Below are 24413 nucleotides of genomic sequence, written 5' to 3'. Positions count from 1 at the left end.
ATCATGTTAGATGGCTGCCACATCAGTTACTGGCTACATCTACTTGAGTGAAAGACAGATTTTTCCAGACTGAATAGCACTGTTCCTGAGCCTTCAAAGGGTATGATTATCCAGTGCATGTGGAGTTACTTCCCAGTTGTTGTTGTTTAGTCGTTTAGTCGTGTCCGACTCTTCGTGGCCCCATGGACCAGAGCACGCCAGGCACTCCTGTCTTCCCAGTTAACAGGCCAACTTTAAAGTTTGACTCTCCCTCCTGTTTGCTCTTGTTTGCCAGATGCTGTCAGCCTCTTGGGAATGACTATAAAACTTTTAGTAATCTTTTAGTAATAATAAAAAAATCCTTCCAGTAGCACCTTTAAGACCAACTAAGTTAGTTCTTGGTATGAGCTTTCGTGTGCAAGCACACTTCTTCAGATACACTATTACACTTTTAGTAATAGTAATTGTTATTTGCACTGGCAAATAGTAATCTTGCAAAGACTGGGCAGGACAAATACAAAATTAATTAATTAATTAATTAATTAATTAATTACATAAGGATGAAGTAGGTCCAGTTCATTCTTCTGGTACATGGCAAGATGGCAAGGTGTCCCAGATTTAATTATCATTCACTTTGGTGTCAGGATAACAATGGCTAGGATGGGAATTCATCATTTAGATGCAGTGGGAGAATTACAATGCTGCTGTGCCACTTCAACTCCCTGCACCCTAAAAAAAATCTGTTCTAGAGGACTGGTGGGCCCTCCAGGACACTGTGGTAGATAGCTTGGGGGGATGCAGAGGAAAGGGGGAATTGGCAAAAATTGGGGGCCCTTCTCTCATGTTGGGAAATGTGCCTCTGAGGGATCAAAAGTCATTTCGGATATATTAGATTAAACCCAGGATGATTTACATCATACACTGGAAATGTGCCATGGATTAGGATGCTGTGATGTGACATGCTGCAACATCAGGTATGGCACACAATTTCCCCTGTGAGAGTGTGTTGGCCCCCCATGAGAACTGAAATTTGGGTTATTTCCGCATGTAACACCATCATCCAGGCACAGGTAAATCAGTTCTATTTTTAATGGAGGTATTTGAAGATGGCCTGATCCTTCTACCTCACCCCTCACCCTAATCAATTTCCTGTTTAAAGCAAGCAAACAAAAACCCCTGAACATGTTATCTGCCCCCCAAATCCTTGGTAGTGTGAATTTGAATGAGTGAAGATGTGACATCTTTCTGCATTGCATCCTCGGAATCTATCTCCAGATGATGGCCACCTCAAGGATTCTCTTAGATATCCCTTCAAGGAATACGACATTTAAGCATGCAATCATTAAAGTCTCTTGTTAGCATTATGTAGTAGTGAGGAAGCTGCACTAAAGTGGAAACAGAAAGACTAGCCTTTGTTCCTCTACCGTAATGTGTTGCTAACCTGAGACCTGGATCCAGTCCCCACCCCTGCAAATTTGCAGTTTGCAAAGTGGAATGACCTCTCTTTCAGAACAGGCAGCCATCTTGAAGTAGGAAATGCCCTCTTGGAGCCTTTTATAAACAGAAATTCATAAACATTTCCTATTTTTTTCAGGCACCTAGTGTTAATAATGTGGCAGCCTAAGATTAAATCCAAGTCATGAATTTCATATATTTAAGTCAAAGCTTGTGTGGAAATACAACACTGTTCCCATTTTTAAAGTAAACATATAATAGTAGGAAGCTGGTACACACATATTTTTAAGAGTCACAGTAACTAACATGAATTCTCGGTACAGAATATATATTCCACTTTATAAATGTTTCTCAGGACAATAGATTGCTCTGCTGCTGTTGTTTTTGGTCTTGACTGTCATATGGGAATATTTAATCATTTGCAAATTGGATATAGTTCTTTTCTCCCACTGCTAACACCCATTATCCTAAACTATAAACTGTGTCAAATCAGCTATGAAAGGCAGTCATGATTCCTTCAAGATTATGAAAGACTAATAACTCATATACCCCATAAATATGAATACATTATTGAGGTTTTTCCCCCCCAACACAAAGGAAGATAATCATTGCCTTTCAACTGTGATGCATTTTACTAGAAAAGTATTTATGTGAAATAACTGAGCATTTGCATGAATTAAGGTCAAATCCTACCCCCAACTACTCAAAGAAAAGGCTCTTTGACTACCATTTTGCTTAAAGGGTATATTTAGTGGTTCTTTGAATATTATAGCAGTTACAAATGGCTTTAATTTCATATCCTTCAATTTAAGGGCAAGCACAAACAAAAGGAGGATATAAAGGTGATCTGTCTGGCTTTGTTCTACATAGTGGCTTTAGGTTTTAGCTAAATATAAGGTGCTGTTAACTAATGCAAGATAGAAAACATGACGTTGTGAAAATGTATGGGGCTATAATTTATTTTTCAGCAGTTATTTAGCTCCTACAATTGTTGCATGTCTGTTATATAAGGATCAAGCAGTACAGTAGCATACTAGGTTTCACCCATATTTTTAGGGCAGAAAGTGGTTGCCTGATGCTTGACAGCTGACAGATTACATAACACCAATGTAATGCAATGCAATGACTGCCTCCATGCTTCTAAGCCCAATTCAAAGTGCTAGCATTCACCTATAAGGCTCTTTACAAGTCAGAGGGTGATGAGCAGAGAGAGGGCCTTTTTAAATTGTGGCTCCCCATCTGTCTCTCTCCAGCGAGGTTTCCCTGATGCTTTTGCTGACATCTTTTTGGTGCTAGGTTAAAACTTACTTCCCCTCCTCTACTTTCGATAAACTAAGATGATGTTGTTTTGCTATTAGTATGCTGCCAAAGCTTCCTGTGGCTGCTATGGCGTGGATTTTGTGTGCATTACCATATAAAAACACAAAAATACATACCATAATTAAAAACAAAAGCAATACCCCACAGTTTAAAAGGCCATAGATGTGTAACAAATATAAAGACCAACAGACACAGATATCTATCTATCTTATGTTTATGTTTTGCAAGTTGCTTGGATAGTAAGTCGAATAAATATTCATAATTTTATTTATCAAGAATTATATATCACTTAATTAAAATATATCTAAGCAGTTTACATGAAATATCACAAACTATTCATTAAAAATAGCAATAGAAATAGACTTTCAAAACAGTATATATTAATAAATTTATCCACAGATAAAAGCAACAGTTTTAAAAACATATGCAATCAAATTACCTCTCTGGCTAGGCTTGTATAAAACACTATTTTAACAGGTGTTGAGAACAGTACAATGAAGTTGCGTGCCTAATATTAATATTCAGGGAGTTCAAAAGCACAGGAGGCGCCACACTAAAAGGTAAGATTTCTTGCAAAATGAACATTACGTGGCACTTTGTAGATCAAAGTAGTCTAGTGGGCACATATGGTGTAAGGCAAGACTTCAAGTAAACTGGTCCCAAGCTGTTGAAGGCTTTATACACTAGTAGTAACATCTTGAATTTGGCCCAGTAACCTACTGGCAAACGGTGCAGATCTTTGAGCCAAAGTGTAATAAACTAACAGTGTCTCACTCCTCTCAAGAATCATGCTGCACTGCGCTACAGCATTTTGCACTAACTGTGGTTTCCAGAATAAGCACAAGGGAAGACCCAAGACAGAGTGCATTACAGTAATCCAATCTTGAAGCTACCAATGCCTGAACTACAGGGCTAAGCTACCTTAGTCCAGGAACAGCCACAGTTGTCATGCAAGCCAAAGTTAATGGAAGGTGCTCCAAGCAGCTGGGGCCACCTGGGCCTCCAGTGACAAAAAAAAAATGTTTTGTAATTATAGCCAGTTAGATCTGTGTGCATAAACACAACACTAGGTTTTCCATAAATATTCATTCCATTCAGGTATTTGTTTTCCAGCCTTTTCATCTCCACTTCTTTCATGCTCTGACATGTCTGAGACTACGTAAGTGTTCATCATGCTAAATGCAGCTTTAACTTTTGACTTCTGCCACCACCCCACCATGCTGTCCACTATTGCCTCAGTCTCCTCTTCATGCATTAACACTTCCACGCCACTCAAGAAGGGAGCAGGGATATGCTGAGAACAATGCCACTATCTGTGGCAATGGATCATTTGTGCACACAGTTGTATGCACAAAGGCTCTATTGCTAGACAGCTGCACAGGTACCAAGGAACTATTTGCACACACACCAAGGCAGGGTTCCTTGGTGTATCTTGCAGAGGAGCATTATTACCTGAAAAGGGCTTGTGTGTTACAGATCAAAACTAGCAACTTAAATCACACGTCAAGATAGAAGCCAGTGAAGTCCTGGAAAAAATATGCTGTTCACGTGAAAGTTGTGCTAATAGTTTGAGCTGCAATCTAGATTAAACTGTGTTCACGTAAGTACAGCAGGTTTGCTGGCTAACTTCATTTATTTAAGAACAAAGCTATAGATGATACAAACTCACTTTGTACTAAATCTCTTTTTTCTTCAAAATATTTCACTGTATCTTTATTTTGTTGCCTTTTGGAGTGCGAACTGCAGTTCGCAGAGAAACAGTTGTTACATCTTTGTGCACAGCGAATAGCTTGTGTGAAGACTCCCAGAACCATATCACCCTTGGATGACACATTCTTTAACATCACTGAAATAGGCTTTGGACCTGGGGCACAATCTTCCCTTGAAAGAAGAAAAATATATCACTGAATATTTGGAATCCAAACTGTGTTAAATATTTTCCTTTGTACAACTTGTCCTTGGATCATAGCCTATATAAAGAAGGACAGTTATGAATAAAAAAGCACCCCATATATATAATGCTGAATACCTACAGAGGGAAATATGAGGAAGGAAAAATGTTTTTTGTTTTGTTTTAGTGGCACAAACTGTCCCTTTTCTTTCATCAGTTCTCCATAACATGCTCTGAAGACAGATTGAGATATCTTAGTGGCTGACCTCAGGGAGGCTGGAAAACAGACAATAATCTTGTTTTCAGCTGGAGATCAAAACAGCCTTTGAAGAGATGAACTCTGAGCTTTATTTTCTTACTGGAGAAATGCAGTTGTTACCCAGTATGTCAGAACAGCAAAATATCTATGCAAGATCAAAAGAATGGATACCTTACACACCAATGACTATCAACTGTATACTGGAAGCCCACAACGTATGCGGGGATTACATTCTGGGGATCACGCCTGTCAGGGGTTCAGGAGCAGAGGCAAGGGCAAGGGAGGAAACAGAGAGCGAGGGAGAGGAGGCAGAAGAAAAGATGAGTGATGACGACGACCCGAGATCTCCGAGTCTTTCCAGTGAATCAGAAGATTCACAGAAAGGAGCACCAGTGGCCAGGGCAAGGGGGGAGCCTAGGGGGACACCCCAGGAAGATAGAGCCAGAGGGGACTCAGAGGGGAGCAGTTGGAAATCAGGACCAGCGTCACCGCCAGAGAGCAGGGAAGAGGAAGGGCGCCAGGGATCAAGCGCTGGCAGCTCACAACAGGGGGGAGGGCACGAGTCAGGAGTGGCCACACCTCCATCGGGGAGCGAAGAAACGGTCAGACGGAAGGTGGAAGGTTGGGCGCGCGTGCCAAGTTCAAATGCACAGGAAGGTGGCGCAGTAGGCAGCCCGGAAAGGGAGCCAGGTCCTAAAGCCCGCCGAAAGGAGGGAGAAGAGTCAGGGGGGTCAGCGTCAGAGGAATCCCGGAAGGAAGAGACCCCGGGGGGCAGAGGGACCCAGAGAAGAACAGTCAGGCGGAAAAGGTGGAGCAAGGCTAGGATATTAAGTTGGTGTACAAGGGGCGGAGACTCAGATGGAGCTTCGCCGATCTAACCATGAGACGTAGAGTTGCACGCAGCAGCTTGAGAATGGAAACTGTAACTCAATAAAGACTTTTATTTAATGATCGCTGGCTAGCGTGATCCTCTGTGAGCTAGGATCTGGAAGCAGCTCTGACAGTAAGCTCCATCTCTAGATTGTGGGCATCTACGTCCTCGCGGAGAGGAGAGAAAGCGGGTGCCTACTAGCGAGCTCACGAACGGCAGACAACATGACGGCCGAACAGCAGATAGTGGAACTCAGAGAAGCAGTGACACGACTGAATGCCGAGGCTCTTGCATCCAGGAAGAGAGAGGAGGACGCAGCTGCCGCCTACAGGGATCTCCAGGTCAGGTTGGAAGTGCTTACGAAGCAAGGGCAACTGACACCCAAACCGGAGGGGATTGGGTTGGGGAGACGAACAGGCGGTCTGGTCTCTCACTTCGATGGGAATTTGCAACAGTACCCCAACTTTAGAGCAGATGTAATGTGTGCACTGCAACTGCTGAACAAAGACTTTAGAGATGAGCAAGAGAAGGTGGGATTCATCATGTCCCATTTGCATGGAGATGCTAAAGCATGGCTGCGCAATTTGTGGAGAGATAAGGATCCGGCGCTCCAAAATGCGGATGCCTTTATTAAAGCGATGGATGGGTGCTTTTTATCAAGCATTGACGTGGATATTGCTCGGCAGGAGATACATGGACTGAAGCAAGGGAGGGCCAGCGTAAGGCAGTACCATGCCCGCTTTTTCGCTTTGGTCAGTGCCCTGGAATGGGACAGAGATTCGGCTCCTGTAAGAGACCTGTTTTGGGAGGGATTGCACGGCTCGGTTAAAGATGAAATTGCGAGGGGGGAGAGACCCCGGACCACGCAGGAGATCGTTCAGAGGGCGCTGGCGGTGGGGGTGCGGCTGGAAGGACGTCCGTGGAGCAGGGACGAAGGGCGTGGAGGGCGCGAACCAGCCAGGGGCTCCTCCTTCCTTCCCAGAGAAGCAGCGCGTGCGCAATCCACGCCTCCGCCAGGAGGAGGAGCGGAACCTATGGAGGTTGGAGGTGCAAGGGCTCAGTCAGCAGCCAGAGCCCTAGCACCGGCAGCAGTGAAAGCGAAGCCTCCTAGAGGGAACAGGAAGTGTTACATCTGCGATGATCCACAGCATATGGCGAAAGAGTGTCCCCAGAGGCTCCACAAGCACACTGCAGCCTCAGCAATGGTAACTGCAGCAACGCAGCAAGGACAACCACAGCAGGGAAACGAAGGAGTCTGGTTGGAGGAAGAGGCACTGGGGCCCAGCCAGACGTGTCAGTGAAGCAGTCCCCAGAGATTTTACAGCCCATGGACCCCCTCCCGCCCAAACCGGTAGTGAGGCTCACCGCGTCGCTCCAGCTGCCCAATGGAATCACCATGGACGTGCCAATCACCATTGACTCCGGAAGCAATGCGGACTTTATAGGGCAGGACTTTGTCGACCGGCACGCTATACAGTTGCTGCCTGCCACGCTGCCCCTGCAGGTTGTCACGGTGGATGGCAGGGAGCTGCTAGGGGGGCAAGTGGTGAAGCAGACGCCACCAATGGTGATGCGACTTGGGAATCACAGGGAAATCATCAGCTTCAATGTCACTCAACTATCGGACACGCCCATTGTATTGGGCATGAGTTGGCTGGACAAGCACAGCCCGACGCTGGCTTGGTACCAGAGGCAGCTGACCTTCGGCTCTTCCTTTTGCGCTGAACACTGCATCGTGCCCAGGCAGGAAGGAGGGGAAGAGGAGTCGCAGCTGCAGCTAGGCACGCTGCAAGCGGTTCCCCACAAGTACGCAGAATTTTTGGAGGTTTTCTGCGAGAAAGAGGCAGACAGGCTACCCCCCCACAGACCATATGACTGCAAAATTGACCTGCTGCCGGGGGCGGCGCTGCCCAAAGGGAAGCTGTATTCCATGTCTGAGGACGAACTGCAGGAACTCAAAGAGTTCATAGATCATAATTTGGAGCGCGGTTTCATCCGAGAGTCCAAGGCAGCGGGGGGCAGTCCGGTATTCTTTGTTAAGAAGCGGGACACGCCCCAAAAAAGACTTGTAGTGGACTTTCGCATCTTGAACAGTGTGACCAAGCCATCGGACTTCCCCATGCCCCGAATCGACGACCTCCTCGCAAAGGTACGGAAGGGCAGAGTGTTCACCAAGTTGGACCTGCGAGGGGCATACAACCTCATTCGCATGCGGGAGGGAGATGAGTGGAAGACAGCCATGTTCACGCCCCTGGGCACCTACGAATATAGAGTTATGCCTTTTGGATTGCAAAATGGCTCCCACGTTTTTCAAGCTTTCATGCATCACGTGTTGGCGGGGCTCCTCTACAAGACGTGCGTCTGTTTCTTGGATGACATCCTGATCTTTTCGGAATCGCAGCAGGAGCATGACAGACACGTCAAGGAAGTGCTGAGCAGGCTACAGCAACATAGGCTTTACGCCAAGCTGGAGAAGTGCCAATTCGACGTGACCGAGGTGGATTTCCTGGGCTACAAGTTGTCTGATAAAGGGCTCGCCATGGACAGCGCCAAGGTCCGAGCAGTGTTGGATTGGAAAAGCCCACGCAACCGGAAGGAGGTCCAACGGTTTGTCGGCTTCGCGAACTTCTATCGCAAGTTTATCAAAGGCTTTGCGATGCAGACAGCGGCCATCACGGACACGCTCAGCTCCAAGAAAAAGAAGTTCATCTGGACAGAGCAGGCGGAGCAGTCCTTTCAGGCACTCAAGCGTCTCTTCGCGTCGGAAGAGCAGCTGCTTCATGTCAACCCCAGCAGGCCGATGAGGGTGGAGACAGACGCTTCGGACAGAGCCGTGGGAGCAGTCCTGCTGCAGAAAGACCCGCAGGGGGTTTGGAGGCCGGGAGCGTTTTACTCAAGGAAGCTCAGCAAGTCCGAACAGAACTACACCATCTGGGACAGGGAGTTGCTGGCCATTCATGCAGCGTTCAAAGCGTGGAGGCACTTCCTGATCGGCGCCAAGCACACGGTGCAGGTCTGCACGGACCACAAGAATCTAGAGCACTGGCGCACGGCACAGTTCCTGAACCAGAGGCAGATACGTTGGGCTGAGTTCTTTGCGAATTTCGACTTCCGAATAGAGTATGTCCCGGGGGACACCAACATCATGGCGGATGCTCTCTCCCGTAAGCCACAGTATCTGGAGGAGGCAACGCCAGCGGCCGCCATGCACATCTTCGCACCGACAGTGTGGGCGTGCGCGGCGGCAACAGTTGACCTGGATGCGGTGCGACGAGCGTTGCAGGATGACTCCTTCGCGCAAGCAAAGATGGCAGAGGTGCACAGGGGCACGGCAGCGACCGACGAGTTCCAGCTGCGAGATGGTTTGCTCATCCGTAAAGGGGCCATCTACGTGCCGGGAGACGAACTTCGCGCCAAGGTACTGCAGCAGCTGCACGACGCGCCCACTGCCGGGCACTTTGGCAAGGAGAAGACGGTGGAATTAGTAGCCAGAGACTTCTGGTGGCCCGGAATGAGAGGGGAAGTCGCGGACTACGTGGCGAGGTGTGACACCTGCCAGAGGTCCAAACCAGTGCACAGACCGCCGGCCGGACTGCTGGAACCGCTGCAAACTCCGTTCGAGCCATGGGAGAGAGTGGCCCTGGACTTTGTCACGGATCTGCCCAGCTCGAGGGGCAAGACGGCTGTGCTGGTGGTGGTGGATTTGTTCTCCAAGATGGCACATTTCATTCCGTGTGCGAAGGTGGCCACGGCGGAACAAACCGCCAAACTGTTCATAGACCACGTGTTCAAGGTTCACGGTCTGCCGCGGTCTATTCTGTCCGACCGAGGGCGACAGTTCATCTCAAACTTCTGGCAGAGGCTGATGGGCTTCCTGAACGTCAAGATCAACCTGGCGTCGGCTAGACACCCGCAGACCAACGGGCAAGCGGAGCGGGTCAATGCCATCATGCAGCAGTACCTGAGATGTTATGCGAATCAACAGCCTGCGACGTGGGTGGATTACCTGCCTCTCGCCGAGTTCGCCTACAACAACACGAAGCACGTGTCCACGGGGGTCACGCCGTTCTTCGCCAACAACGGGAGGCACCCTAGAACCTTCCCGGGACTGGAAAGAATGGGGGAGGGGGAGCCGCAGACAGCAGATGCGTTCGCGTCGGAGTTGCAGGAGGTCCACGATCAGCTGCGGCGGCACCTGGAGCTGGCTAAACACGCATACAAGGTACAAGCGGACAAACACAGAAGGGTTGGCGAAGAGATCCATGTGGGAAACTGGGTCTGGTTAGCAGCCCACGCAGTGCCGGCCAGGTCGTTGGCGAAGAAGAAACTAGGGCATAAACAACTGGGGCCCTACCAAGTCGACGAACAGGTCAACCCGGTGGCTTTCAGGCTGGCTCTTCCGGAGGGTTCCAGAATGCATCCGGTGTTCCACAGATCGGTGCTCACTCCCTACAAGGCACCTCACAGGTTTCAGGAACCAGGAACGGCACCGGGTCCGCTCCGAGAGAGAACCGGGCAAGGGGGAGTGGCACAGGAGGAGCGCATCAACGAAGTCACGGAGATTTTGGACTCCAGATGGGGGGAAGAGGGGGTAGAATACCTTCTCGCCAAGGAGGGCACCCCGGCCAGTGCCAACAGCTGGGTGCCGGGCTACGCTTTAGACGAACCTCTGCTCAAAGAAGAGTTTCATGCCCTCTTCCCACATAGGCCAATGCCAGCAGACTTTTTCGACGACTGGCTTTTCACGCCCACGCTTTCAGCCAGCACGTTCCGGGGGTTCGACTCGGACGAGGAACCGACACGAGACGCCCGTTCCCCAGAGGGGTCACCCTCGGGATCTGCTTCAGAACCCTCGTATTGGTGGGATGATCGACCAGAGGAGCAGTTCCACAGAAGGTGGCTGGAGGGTCCAGGACGAGCAACGTCTCCAGAAGGCAACGAGGGAGAGACGGACATGGACGTTTTCGGGGACGACCCGGGTTTCGAGCACGGCGGCACAGAGATGGAAGCGGAGGTGACCGTCGTCAACGAGAGCAGGGAGGAAGAACCGGAAGACTTCGGATGGCGGCCCGCCACGGGAAGCGAACTGTATCCGACATTCGTCCCCCTGACACGGCAGCACCCAGATCCCGCACCGGAAGGAGGGGAGGGGGGAAGAGGGGGCTTCGAGGGGGGGATGGATGTCAGGGGTTCAGGAGCAGAGGCAAGGGCAAGGGAGGAAACAGAGAGCGAGGGAGAGGAGGCAGAAGAAAAGATGAGTGATGACGACGACCCGAGATCTCCGAGTCTTTCCAGTGAATCAGAAGATTCACAGAAAGGAGCACCAGTGGCCAGGGCAAGGGGGGAGCCTAGGGGGACACCCCAGGAAGATAGAGCCAGAGGGGACTCAGAGGGGAGCAGTTGGAAATCAGGACCAGCGTCACCGCCAGAGAGCAGGGAAGAGGAAGGGCACCAGGGATCAAGCGCTGGCAGCTCACAACAGGGGGGAGGGCACGAGTCAGGAGTGGCCACACCTCCATCGGGGAGCGAAGAAACGGTCAGACGGAAGGTGGAAGGTTGGGCGCGCGTGCCAAGTTCAAATGCACAGGAAGGTGGCGCAGTAGGCAGCCCGGAAAGGGAGCCAGGTCCTAAAGCCCGCCGAAAGGAGGGAGAAGAGTCAGGGGGGTCAGCGTCAGCGTCAGAGGAATCCCGGAAGGAAGAGACCCCGGGGGGCAGAGGGACCCAGAGAAGAACAGTCAGGCGGAAAAGGTGGAGCAAGGCTAGGATATTAAGTTGGTGTACAAGGGGCGGAGACTCAGATGGGGCTTCGCCGATCTAACCATGAGACGTAGAGTTGCACGCAGCAGCTTGAGAATGGAAACTGTAACTCAATAAAGACTTTTATTTAATGATCGCTGGCTAGCGTGATCCTCTGTGAGCTAGGATCTGGAAGCAGCTCTGACAACGCCTAAAGCCAAAATCATGTATAGTCAAAACAAATTGGTTCAATGGTCCTTTTTTCTGGATGCCCGCCCCTTCTTTTTATTTTATTTTTTGCTGAACACATAAAGCTGAATGTGCACAAGTCAAACGGTGTAATTCACGGGTTTACTTTACACGTTTACTAGTTAGTAAGCCCCAATGAACACCGCGAGACTAACTTCTGAGCAAGTATGCATAGCATTGTGTTGTTAGCACCATTTGGTCACACAGCATCAGGAGGAAGTTGTGTAACGTACTCCTCCTCAAGATGTAAACAAACACTCAATGGATTTTATGAAGCATCAAATTGTTAATACAGTGGTACCTCGGGTTAAGAACTTAATTCGTTCTGGAGGTCTGTTCTTAACCTGAAACTGTTCTTAGCCTGAAGCACCACTTTAGCTAATGGGGCCTCCTGCTGCTGTCGCGCCGCCGCAGCGTGATTTCTGTTCTCATCCTGAAGCAAAGTTCTAAACCCGAGGTACTACTTCTGGGTTAGCGGAGTCTGTAACCTGAAGAGTATGTAACCTGAAGCGTCAGTAACCAGAGGTACCACTGTATATAGTAGTGTTATATCCAAGTAGAAACTCAAGAACTGAGTTGTGCACCAAACTGTCTGGGCATCGTAAACTATCCTAACCATGCAGTTTGGTCTCTTGTTTAGACTTCCAAACTTAAAAATCAGTGTCTCTTTTTTTTTTCTTTTTTTTTGTCAACCTATTTACAAAACTGCCACTAAGGACTCATAAAGTGCTTATTATTGGACATAAAGATAAAAAGTCTAAAACAATCCAAAGAAAATTATAAAGGGACTCTGAAACAAATTATAAAACACACAAGCAAAGAAGAAGCAACATTCACACATGTTTAGGATTTCTACTTAAGACCCTAAGAAAGAGATAAACCAAAAGGAAAGCACAAGACTAATATGGTGGCAGTTGTCAGCATGTGTTGTATTATTTGTGTCATAGCATTGTTCACCCCTCAATCCTGTTCACAAAAAACGTCAACAAAATAGTCACATATATTTATCATGGAACTCAGTTTCAAAATTACAAATAAATCATTCATTCATTCACTGTATTTCTCTAGTAGTAGAGATTTCATTGGCACAAGATATGCACTTTTCTAATTATCAGCTTCTAAGACAGGTTACTTTTAAGTTTATTGCCTCTACCACATAGGCACTACTTAACCATTAGCTTTTGATAAGATAGAAAGATACATTAGATCAGTTTTATTCAACATTCTCAGATCCGTAACACATTCTCAACAGTACCTGCAACATGGGACCCACTTTTAGTTTCAATTTATTTATGTTTTATTTTTCCATTTACATTCCTAGTCTACCCCATCCCCATGTCCGTTACAGTACAATAAGAAGACACAAAGCACACTTGTGGCCATTTGTAATAGGATACTTCCAGAATACAAGTGAGGTAACCTTGATACTTAATTAAAGTCAGAAAGCGATGTATCAGTCATATAAGACATCGCCACTTATCATTCTGATATAGTTGTAAGAATATGTCTGAGCACAAGTGCATGATTGACTAGAGGCAGCTAGGCAATAAATAATACTAGAGATTCTGACACTGATAAGGCTATCACACAGTCATGATTTTAGCTTAAAACACAAGGCTGTAGAACAAAGGAGACAAAAATTAAAAAGGTAAAATTGCCTGTAATGTATTATCTTCTCTGGACCATATTACGCTGTCTATGACAAAAGGTGATAGCAGAAGAAACATAATTATATTAATCACTGGGTTGCTACATACTGAGCTTTTGACACTGCAAGAAAGGAAAATGACATTTGTGTGAACAGTGTTTGTCAATATAGAATCACAGAACAGTACAGTTGGAAGAGACCACGAGGGTCATCTAGTCCAATCCCCTGCAATGAAAGAATCTCTTGCAGCCCAATGTGGGGCTCAAACCCACAATCCTGAAATAATTTAACATCACATTTTACTTTCAAATGCTACTTAGAAACAATGCTAACTTGTGTTGTACCAAATTGTGAACAATTCCCCCAAATTCTTAATCCTCACAACATTTTGGTTACATTTTTAGGCTTCATTTTCCTTTATAAGGTGACTGAAAATAAAATAAAATATAATAATAATAATAATAATAATAATAATAATAATAATAATATAGTATTATTATTATTATTATTATTATTATTATTATTATTATTATTTATACCCCACCATCTGGCTGGGTTTTCCCAGCCACTCTGGGCAGCTTCCAACAAAATATTAAAATACAATCATCTGTCAAACATTAAAAGCTTCCCTAAACAAGATTATTGTTCTTGGCTTTTAAAGAAACAAAGCATTTTCACACCACTACCCCCCCCCGCACATGCACACACACTGGTTGGAATGCTTCCTGGGATACGTGTGGAAGGACTTCATCATGAGCAGCTTCCACAGGCATTCCAAGAAGTGTACCAGCCAGACTTCCCATGGAGCTGCAGACAGTGGTGCAAGGATTTCTGTTTCCTTGTTTTCTAAGCTAAAAGGTCCCTGCAAGTCAGATTTATTACTATGAAGGAGGAAGAGAAAAAGAGACAGCACAATCTTACGCAAGTTATGTGCAATGACTCTTAGTCTCAAGTATGTGTGCACAGGATTGAATTATTACTCTTGCAACCGTATTCGGTACCAACTGGGTTGGATTTCAGAGTTACAAAGTTACAAAATTATTTACTATTCATTTCTGTCAACCAGAAACAGTGGTGTCTTCAGGAGGGGTCTTTGTGACATAATGAACAGAAAGGCCCCCAAAATGCAGCAGAATTGACTCACCCCATTTTGAGGTGAAGTAATACACATGACCCCCTGAAAAGGATAACTGGATGTAATATCATTACAGTTGGTATCTTAAATAGCTTAACTGTACCACTGGGTTGGCTTTTTTTAAAAAAAATGCATTTTACTTTGGAAATGTCAATGGTTTCAGAATTTGGCTGTCAGAATTCAGCCTTATACTAGGACGTAAGATCGTAGTATGGCACTCAGATACTAGCTTCCCTGGTACAAATTTGCTGTCAAGTTTAATTCAAGCTGCTTGTTCTGACCTTTGAATGGACTGGGTCCAGAGTACCTTAAGAATTGCCTTGTCCCTCACTTCTGAGAGAATTGTTTTATTTCATGAGGCAAACAAATCCGGGAGGGGATGGAAGGAAATTGGGAACTTCTGTCATATGTGGTGGGAGTGCTCCCATGTGTAGGTTTACTTGCAGATTAAAGGAAATACCACAAACACTGTCTCAAACTGTAAATCCTAATTCATTACTTTCCCAATGAACAAAGTAATTTGCTTCATAAGAACTTAACTGTATTTCTCCTGCTGACAACTTGCATATAGGAAGGAAGCTTGGCTGACACCACAAAATGTGGCAACTGGAGCTATCTAGTCAGTTAACAAAGCAAAGTTTTGGGAGGGATGTCATGACTACTGAACCGGACCCGGCGATCATCAACCTGAGGCCCATCTTCATGTGCCTCCCCCATGGGAGGTCCAGAGGGTGGCAACATGAGAACAGGCCTTTTCTGCAGTGGCCCCCAATTTGTGGAATGTTGTCCCCAGGAAGGCTCACCTGGCGCCTTCATTACATACCTATAGATGCCAGACTAATTTTTTCTCTTCAACCAGGCATTTGGCTGATTAACATTCTATGGCTTTAAATTTGTTTGTGGGAAGTGGGGGTTATTGGTTTGTTTTTGCCTTTGTTTTATTATGTATCTTGTGTTCTCATTTTGTTTCTTTCTATGAACCGCCCTGGGATCTTCAGATAAAGGGTGGTATACTACTACTACTACCACCACCACCACCACCACCACTGCTGCTACTATTAACATAGTGACACCTTGCTTCACTTCATACTCAGTGTGAACATGGAGTCATGGAAAGAGGATTCATCCAAGTCCTACAGAATTTGAAAGCAGAGGTCAGCATTGTGCATGTGGGTGGGTGGTGGTGTCATGTTTGTAATATCTGATAGACATTGTAAGGATTATGTGAGCTATATACCGTATTGGCCTGAATATAAACTGCACTTTTTTTCCAAATTCCAACCATGAAAAGTTAAAGTGCGGCTTAAATTTGCAACCTTACAAAGATTGGCTTTTACGATATCACTGTTGAAACAGACATATGGTAAAAGGGAATGGGTGTGAGTGTCTGTGGAATTTTAGGGGAGCGGCTTATATTCGGGTATTGTCTTTATTTCTCCCCCCCCCCTTGAATTTTAAAGGTGTGACTTATTTGCGGGTGCGGCTTATATTTGGACCAATAAGGTAAAATGTTCATTTGTGTATTTTGCTTGTTAGTGTTTTATGTTATTGTTTACTGGAAAGCAATAAAAATAGTGCAGGTGGTGTGTGTGGTTTGTTTGTTTTTTAAACTGCTTATAGATGGTAACCAGATGTGGTTTTGCAAGACAGGGCACCTGATTTTTGCCAACCTTCCTATGCTATGCAGCCCCCCTGTGCCCCTTAAAGCATCTCTTGAGGTCTGGGGGACCCTCTGGAACAGTGTGGAATGTGGCACAGATGTCTGCCTCAAGCTAACAAAAGCACTTCTCTTGCATAAAGTCACCTTTAGATACAATCCATTTGTTGTAATCCTGGATGAGAGACCACAAACAATAGTGGGTAGAACTTTTGGTATATATCAGTAAACATTATTATGGTTCTATAATGTTACATGCACTACTAAAATTTCTATCATAATCATATTAAATAGTAAAAAATTATTTCCACTGAAATCAATGGTATGTTGTTCCAAGTAAATGCCCCCTATTTAGGATTGGTGTGACAACGCTTCAGAGTTCATTGCAACTACCTTCCCATTATAGCACTGTAAGTGGATTCAGAATAAGAACCAATCATTCACCAGTGACTGAAATGCAGCTACCTCTGGGGTGAAATTGTTTCTATCATTCTGTGCCAGCAGCAGTGTACAACACTTTAAGAGGAAAAGTGAATACTGAAATTGTGAGAGAAGGCACACAAAGTAATTACCAAAGCTGGAATTGGATCTAAGTTCTATTGGATCTTTAATGACCACAAGTGTTCAGGGCCTCCATTTTATGTCTCATTCAAAAGATGGATGAGTATCATTCCCAAAGTGCACAAAGACTAGGTTGGCAGTGTACAAAGAAGAGCTCTTCAATACGATCAAATAAGAAAGGGAATTTCACTCTTTCACATGAAAGCCCCTACAAGATATATTTAATACATATTTCATGCTGAAAGAAAAAAAAAATCACTATTGAAGACTATTTAAGATGTTGCACTTCTTAAATAGTAAAGAACTCATGATATTTGACTGCACAGGTTACTAAATTAGATAGTCCATTTCCAAAGAAGAAATGATTGCTGTGCTTAAGTGAGTTCTCTGTTCAGGCGAAGATCAAGGTCTGGAGAGATTTTGTATCAATATAAAAAAAATCTCAAAAATCTCTTTGATGCTCACTTCCTTGTGGTTAGGAAGTTTGTTACATTTAAGTGATATCAAAAAATGAAGTGGCTAGAAGAATAATCAGTCTAGATAAACTCAACTTATTTTACTCTTATTGCATCAAAAAATAGCAAATTAATATTTGATGTTTCCTAGTTTGTGAGACAAATGGTTTATTGAATACAACTGTCTCATGACTTCAACAGACTTTGATAGTGCCTAATTTGTACTTGTCAAGATAAGGAGATATATATATATATTTATGGAGCTTAGATATATGAGTATGTCCAGATTTTATATGAAAGATTTGTTATTCCTTTTTGTGCATCTCACAACCTTATGAAGCTGAAGCACTTTAATGCATAATTATCCTATATAGACATAGAAAACTTCAAAAATTAGTTAACTGTCACAGAACTAACTCTACATATCTCACTGTTACAGACATCATTATCATTATGATGATAGACAGAAGTATACTATTAAGCAAAATGTTGACTGTCTGTGAGCCTACAGATACTAATATGCTTTCAAATGCTGTGTTTCACAAAACACCAAGGCCTAAGTAGTTTTCACCACAGTTTTAAATCCCTCAAACAGTGTCCTCCCCTTTTAAGCATAAAATGTTTGTTTCCCAGTGCTGCTTGATTTGCTGAAATAAAACTGTCACAGAAAAACTGGGGCACAATTAGAAGTGGCAGTCCAGTTGCTCCCATCCAGAAAGTGAGAGAAAATGACTGGCTTTGCCTTCACTGATGTCATCATGCAGCTAAAGCTAATTAGATATAAATTGTCATTACATTAAGACTTTTGTGGTCCCTGATTGGCTCCGGGGTAGCATGATAAAGAAAAGAGAAAAATTTTGGTTGCAAATAGGCGGTGGGGGGAGGGAACAAAAAAATTAATGGTAGGAAGTGTCCCCCATGCCCTGGCCCAGAACCTCTTCAACCCCTCAAAAACATGTTTTTCGGTCCTAAAATTGTTCATAGTGAAACACTACAGAGCATCATAAGGAACTAGATGTCTCAGTTAAAAAGCAGCTAGGTAAAATTTGCAACCAGGGCCAGCCCAAGACATTTTGGCACCTAGGGTGAACCACAAATGGGATCCCTCCCTGGCTTGAGAAGAAAGAGTGAGTGGAGATGTACACCAGGAACAATGAAGATATACATTGAGAACAAGATGGCAGGAGACCAACAGTGACTCTTACTCATTAAGAGGCCACTGTAGAGGCATGGTGGGGATAGCTCCCAAAGAGGGGTCAAATCCAGCCTCCACAGAGCACGCCACAGCCATCACTTCTACCATGGCAGTGGCAGTGAGCAAGGCATTCATTGAAGACTGGATCTGCTGTCCCTATGGATCCTGCTGCCTGAAGCAGTCGCCTTACCTTGTTTCATGGGTGGGCCAGCCCTGTTTGCAATCTTGCCTCAGCTGCTGTATACAAAGGCAAGTCCACAGCTGCACTGTAATGTTTAATTAAATCGGATCTAAATTGCAAAGGCTACCATTAGTAATAAAGTCTTCTTAGCAATATGCTACATTATGCATTTGCACAATTCATTTAAAGCTCCAATATCATCTTCACTTTGTTTTCTGCACATGCCATCAACATAAATCCTGAGCATTCGACAATCACTAAATCTGCATGGAGCCTAATATCATCACTTCTGTGGGGGTGGCTAATGAACTACTGATCATTCTTACTAGAAAATAAAACTACTTGCATTTTGATAATGATTTTTAACTGTCACAAGCTTATCTTACACATTTCTAGATGCTAAAGCAGATTTAGACTATTACAAGTTGAGCCAATAGAAAATGTTCTGTTCTTGCAGATAATGTATAAAAAATTGTTCTGTGCCACTGCAAAGGACATATCTGAATGCAGCATAATGAACAAGAGGTCAGTGAAAACAAATTGATTCACTATAGGTATTTGTCCATTCACTATGCATTTCAGTAGGATAATAGATGCCTGGGTGCATTCCAGCCATGGATGAGAATACAGTTAACATCATTTTATTCTCTTTGGATAATTCTACAGCATGAAGAGTATGTCACTATGGGTTAAAGTGTAAAGTTTCATCTATTTTTAGTTCATATTAAGCCGACAGATTTCACCTGAGATGCACTGTAAAAAGAGTTCATGGTGGATATAAAATGTGCCCAATTTAAGCCATCTTCTTTAATCACATAAGTCAATATAGCCATCTGAACAACAGAAAGAAAGGAAAAGAAAAGAAAAGAAAAGAAAAGAAAAGAAAAGAAAAGAAAAGAGAAAAAGGTTTGTAAGCCAAAGCTCCAGTTCGCCCCTTGGAATTGCTCACCAGAAGTGTTGTAATGAAAAAATTAGTATGCATTTGAGCCTGATTATCAGTCAGGCCCACCTGGTGTCTTTTCTGTGGTCTTTTTGGTAAAGTGACCTTTTTATTATTATTTCTTCAGGCTTTTTAAATATATTTAATTTGAGATATCTAATTTGTTTTAATTTTTTCTGCAGTTAGAAAACAAAGGGTTTAGCTTGTATTTTCATGGTTTTAGTTTTGCATTTTAATTATATTATATGTTAATATTGCATCTTATTCTCTGTTCTTTAAGCTGTCCAGAGAACATGTATTGATGGGTGGCTATATAAATATGGTAAAGAAATATAAGTGGGCACATGCTAAAGGTATGCATTCCCACAATTAAATCTACAAGTAAACTATGTTGATCAACTAGCAGTCTTTCAAATGGTACAGCGCATTTTCTAGCATATATTAAATGCAAACCGGTCCTATTAGCATAATCCAGTAGCATCAGCAAAGGATGTGGAGTAACTAAAACAGTCCCAATTTTCTCTCTTTCAATAATTTAATTGCATAGTTCATATAAGGAGATTATCACTTTTCTGTAGCCCAGGTACTCCTTAAAGATAACCATCTATTTCAGGGGGTGGGGATCTGTTTCCCACCCAGAGATATTGCAATTGTTGTCATTATCTCCACAGAGTTTTCTTCATTTCTACCCTATCTTTGAAGATATCCATGTAGTATGTGCAAAGTATCTCTAAGCAACTTCTGTGCAGGTATGTAAAAACAAATAAATGCTGAAGAGGAATAATCAAAGCTCTCAAGTAAGCAGCAGCGGTTCCCTCTGTAGATAGGTCATCTGGGATTGAGGGGAAGCAGTTGTCATCTGAAGCCTCCCCTCTTGTAGATTTCCTTTTCTGCTGGGGGGGGCGAGGTAGGGAAAGGGAGGCAGCGGGGGGAGAGCAGCAGAGCCACATTCTGTCAGCTGTCTGCTGGGAAGCACCACCCTGAAAGACTTCAGTAGCCCCTTCTTGGAGACCCACCACTGGCAACACATCATCTCCAGGGAGGGACTCCTCTTAGAATAAGAGTCTATTACTTTCTTTTGAATGGCCTCATGATAAGGTTCAAGTGAGAGGATGTGTTTGGCTTGGCTTGTGGTTTTCTTTTCTTTTGAATATGTTCATTATTTTGTGCTTTTAACTAAAACCATTGTTTTATGTTTTAACTACAGGTATTTGGATTATGCATTCTGTGTTTTTATATTGTAATTTTCTCCTGTGAACCGTCCTGAGACCTGCGGGTATAGGGCGGTATATATATTTAATAAATAATTTAGTAGTAGTAGTTGTTATTCTAATGAGAACAATTCCATGTCATATATATTTTCAGCATCTTGCTTGACTTATGAGGGAGGAGGCCTTCTTGTTTTTTAAAATGTTAATTTCTCTGTGCGACCTATGGGCATTTACTGTGGGTGTTCATCTGTTTTGGAAAGCTGCCTGTGGGAGTAGGTTTATTAAGGTATTAAGCATTTTAATAAATAACTCTATCAACCAGACACTGCTATGAGGCACTGGACTGGTGCTCAGTTGCATGTTTATTATTTGGTTTAAGGACCTTGTGATTACTGATAGCTTATACTGTATCTATTTAAAGGGTTGTTATTACTTATGAACTATTTTGTTCATAGTATTGAAATGCTTTGGTAGGATGTATTTGTAGTAATCTGTTATTCCTGGTATAATTTAATGGCTTATTGCTATTCTGCTATTGCGAACTGCAATACATTTATGGAAAAACAACAGACAAATAAACCTGATGAGGATGATGACTATGTGTTTCTCCCCTCCTTTCCAAGCCCTTCTACTGTAGAGAATCTCAAAAGCAGTTTCACTATTGTTGCTTGCAGCCTTTGAAAACAATTCTCTACATTTTGCACAATTATCCAAGCTTACTCTCTGACAAGCATGCACAAGAGTTTGCACATCCAAGTCCCTGCATTTTTCCTCTCATCAGCACATGAAAACATTTATGCATCTATCAGCTGATCATTCCTCACCACACCACCCCCGCCGATTGAATTTCTGTCAGCCAGAATTGGAAATAAGAAGCTTCTGGCCATCTATAATATTTGCCCACATTCATGCAACTACTACATATATATATATATATATATATGTGTGTGTGTGTGTGTGTGTGTGTGTGTATGAAATCCAACCCGGCAGCATATTTTGCTATTAGACATGGGGAAGATTTCAAAGTATGCTACATAAACCATGTCCTGATAGGAGCACTCAGTTATAGAATAACCAATAAAAATAAATATCGACAAATAAATCTGTATATTGATTGGAAAAGAAAAGCAGCATTTTATAAGCCAGGATAAATCACTGATAAGAATTTGGAATGTTACCTTTTTCACAATGATTTCCTGTGAATCCAGAAGGGCAGGCACACTTATTAGGGGCTACACATGTCCCACCATATCTGCACCCTTCTTCACAGAATGCTGGAAAAAACCAACAACCATTGATTACATATACAGACTTTTTCTCTTTTTATGCACTTGTGAAACAATAAACGAAGAAAAACAGAATTCCTTACGGCAAAATAGCCCAAGTCTAATCTGCTGCAAGCCAGCCAGCAAAACATTACTGCTACAGGGAGAAAACTGAAAGCCTCAAGGCCAATTGACAACAAAATTTTAATGATTATCTGGCATGGACATTTAAAGAATAATACATACCATTTTGGAGCAACACTAAACCCAAAGGGATATCTCCATTTGGGTGCTCTTAGTAACCTTTAGAGGATGTGGTGAAGAGCAAAGGAATTCCATGTTTCATTTTGATGATTTAAGAGTCAGCTACAAGTGTGATATTTAATCTTCTATGTAGTAATTCACTAGCAGAAATGTTCAATGGAATAATGTATTCATGGACCACAATCCAGAGAACTGTGAGATTAACGCCATACAGGTTTTTTGACATCTACTTTGAAAATGTGGGAGACTTTCAGAAATTGGTTGCAGTATTGCATAGGATGGGACTGTTTGGAGAGGGGGAAAGAAAAGAGCCCCCCACTGGAAACCTCACAGAGTATTTTTCAATGAACACTACAAAACTGTGGTTCATGCTGTGGAACACTGTGTGCGGACATTATATTTTTGACCTTCTAAACAAAATTACGCTTGGGTTTTTTTATTTAAGAAAACCTCTATAATATATTTGTGGAAAACTAAACCAATTAACAAATTATAGTTAACACATGACAGAGTACTGAGGTAGGAAGGAGAAGTGAACAGGATGTGGAGAAAAGGTAAAAGAAATTAGCTTTTGAATACAATCCTTACATTTTTGTGCAACTGGTGCAAATAAATTTATGCCTGATTCAAATGTTATGCAGTTACTTCTCCATGGCTAAATTCCACATAGCTCTGGTAAAATTTGAGTAATGAAACCACATGGGATGGGTGGATCACAAAATGTCCAGATAAGGAATCCCACAATTCCATTATTCAAAGGTTATTTGATCAACATGGATTTAGCCATGAGAAAGTGGCAACTACATTGACAAGAAACAGTGGGCCATAGTCATGTATCCTATTATACTACAAAGAAGAGAACAGTTAAGTCTATGGATCTGTATGCAAAACTGCCCCTTTTCCCCATGGATGCCACTGGAGATCTTGTAAATGATTTTGGTTGAGGCACCCAGAGTATTGCACCCTCATAAGGAATATACATAAATCAAAGTCCTATGCACAATGGTTCTCAAGGCAAACAGTGGGCTACAGAAGATAAACTACAGTTAATGTTTAAAGAGTAGCTTCTGCCTTAGAGTTAACAGCAGAGCCACCAAGCAATATTGTAAAACACAGTCACAGATGGAGTGTTGCTAAAGAAAAGCTTCTACTGGTCTGACAAGGGATATAGAGACGTGAAACAGAATAGGTGCTTCAGATTTACTGTGTGATATACCACAACCAAGAGGGCACAACCAGAAGGGCACAATATTGGCCATTAGGATTTTAATTATTATGTGTAACTGCTCATTGGTGAACAGAGCAAATGAGAGTACCAGCTCCTCTTTCAATAGACTGCTTAACTGGTCCATGCTGTTCCAATGCTACACATTATGGGTCTCTTTGTGGACCACTATACAGAATAAAGAATACAAATGACAGTTAACTGAATAAGAAACCTTAATTTGAGATGAAATTCTATATTGTAAATATATTGCAAACAACAAAACTATTAAATGATGGTGATCCTGCTTGCTGACCCACATAAAAAGACAATGCATGAATCAGTTGGCATGGCAACAGGTAGAGTTAAAGCTACAACAGTTAATGAAACAACACAAGGCAGCCATCTTCCACTTACATAACATGATCATTTTGACAGCAACCAAAGCCAGAGTAGTCATGACAGCCAGCTATATAACTTTTCATAACATTACACCCTAGCTCAGTGTGGTTTTGTAGATAAATTACAACTGGCTAAGCTAAAATAGAAGAATGCCATTTTCTAAAGATAGTCATCTTTTTGATGCTTCAGACATACTATAGGAAGTCAGGATAGCGAGGCCATGCACACCTGAGATGCCTTTAAGAAGACTGTATCTGGACTCTGAAAGTGCCCTCAGGCTTTTTAGGTTTTTCTAATGCGGAACTAATACTTTAGTCTTCTCCTCTGTTTAGTTTTTCTAATGCTTTGGTGTGTACTTGTTGTTGAGTTGTTTAGTCGTATCCGACTCTTCGTGACCCCATGGACCAGAGCACGCCAGGCACCCCTGTCTTCCACTGCCTCCCACAGCTTGGTCAGACTCATGTTTGTCGCTTCAAGAACACTGTCCAACCATCTCGTCCTCTGTCGTCCCCTTCTCCTTGTGCCCTCCATCTTT

At 43.5% G+C, this 24413-nt stretch overlaps 1 protein-coding gene across 4 annotated transcripts in view; it reads right to left on the bottom strand.

The window, feature by feature from the left end:
* Positions 1-24413, bottom strand: part of NELL1 (neural EGFL like 1) — a 391785-nt gene that overhangs the window by 72502 nt on the left and 294870 nt on the right. For 3 of the 4 annotated variants that reach the window (XM_080983235.1, XM_080983236.1, XM_080983237.1), the window contains one exon: positions 21922-22017. The exons of the other annotated variant lie outside the window; for it this stretch is intronic. In XM_080983235.1, coding sequence (XP_080839361.1) covers positions 21922-22017 — 96 coding nt within the window. The remainder of the gene's footprint in view (positions 1-21921; positions 22018-24413) is intronic. 4 annotated transcript variants of the gene reach the window in all.

Source organism: Podarcis pityusensis (genome assembly GCF_964106645.2).
Source record: "Podarcis pityusensis genome assembly, chromosome: 1".
NCBI lineage: Eukaryota > Metazoa > Chordata > Lepidosauria > Squamata > Lacertidae > Podarcis > Podarcis pityusensis.
Note: the sequence above shows the minus strand (reverse complement) of the source record. Positions and strands in the feature narration are given on the sequence as shown.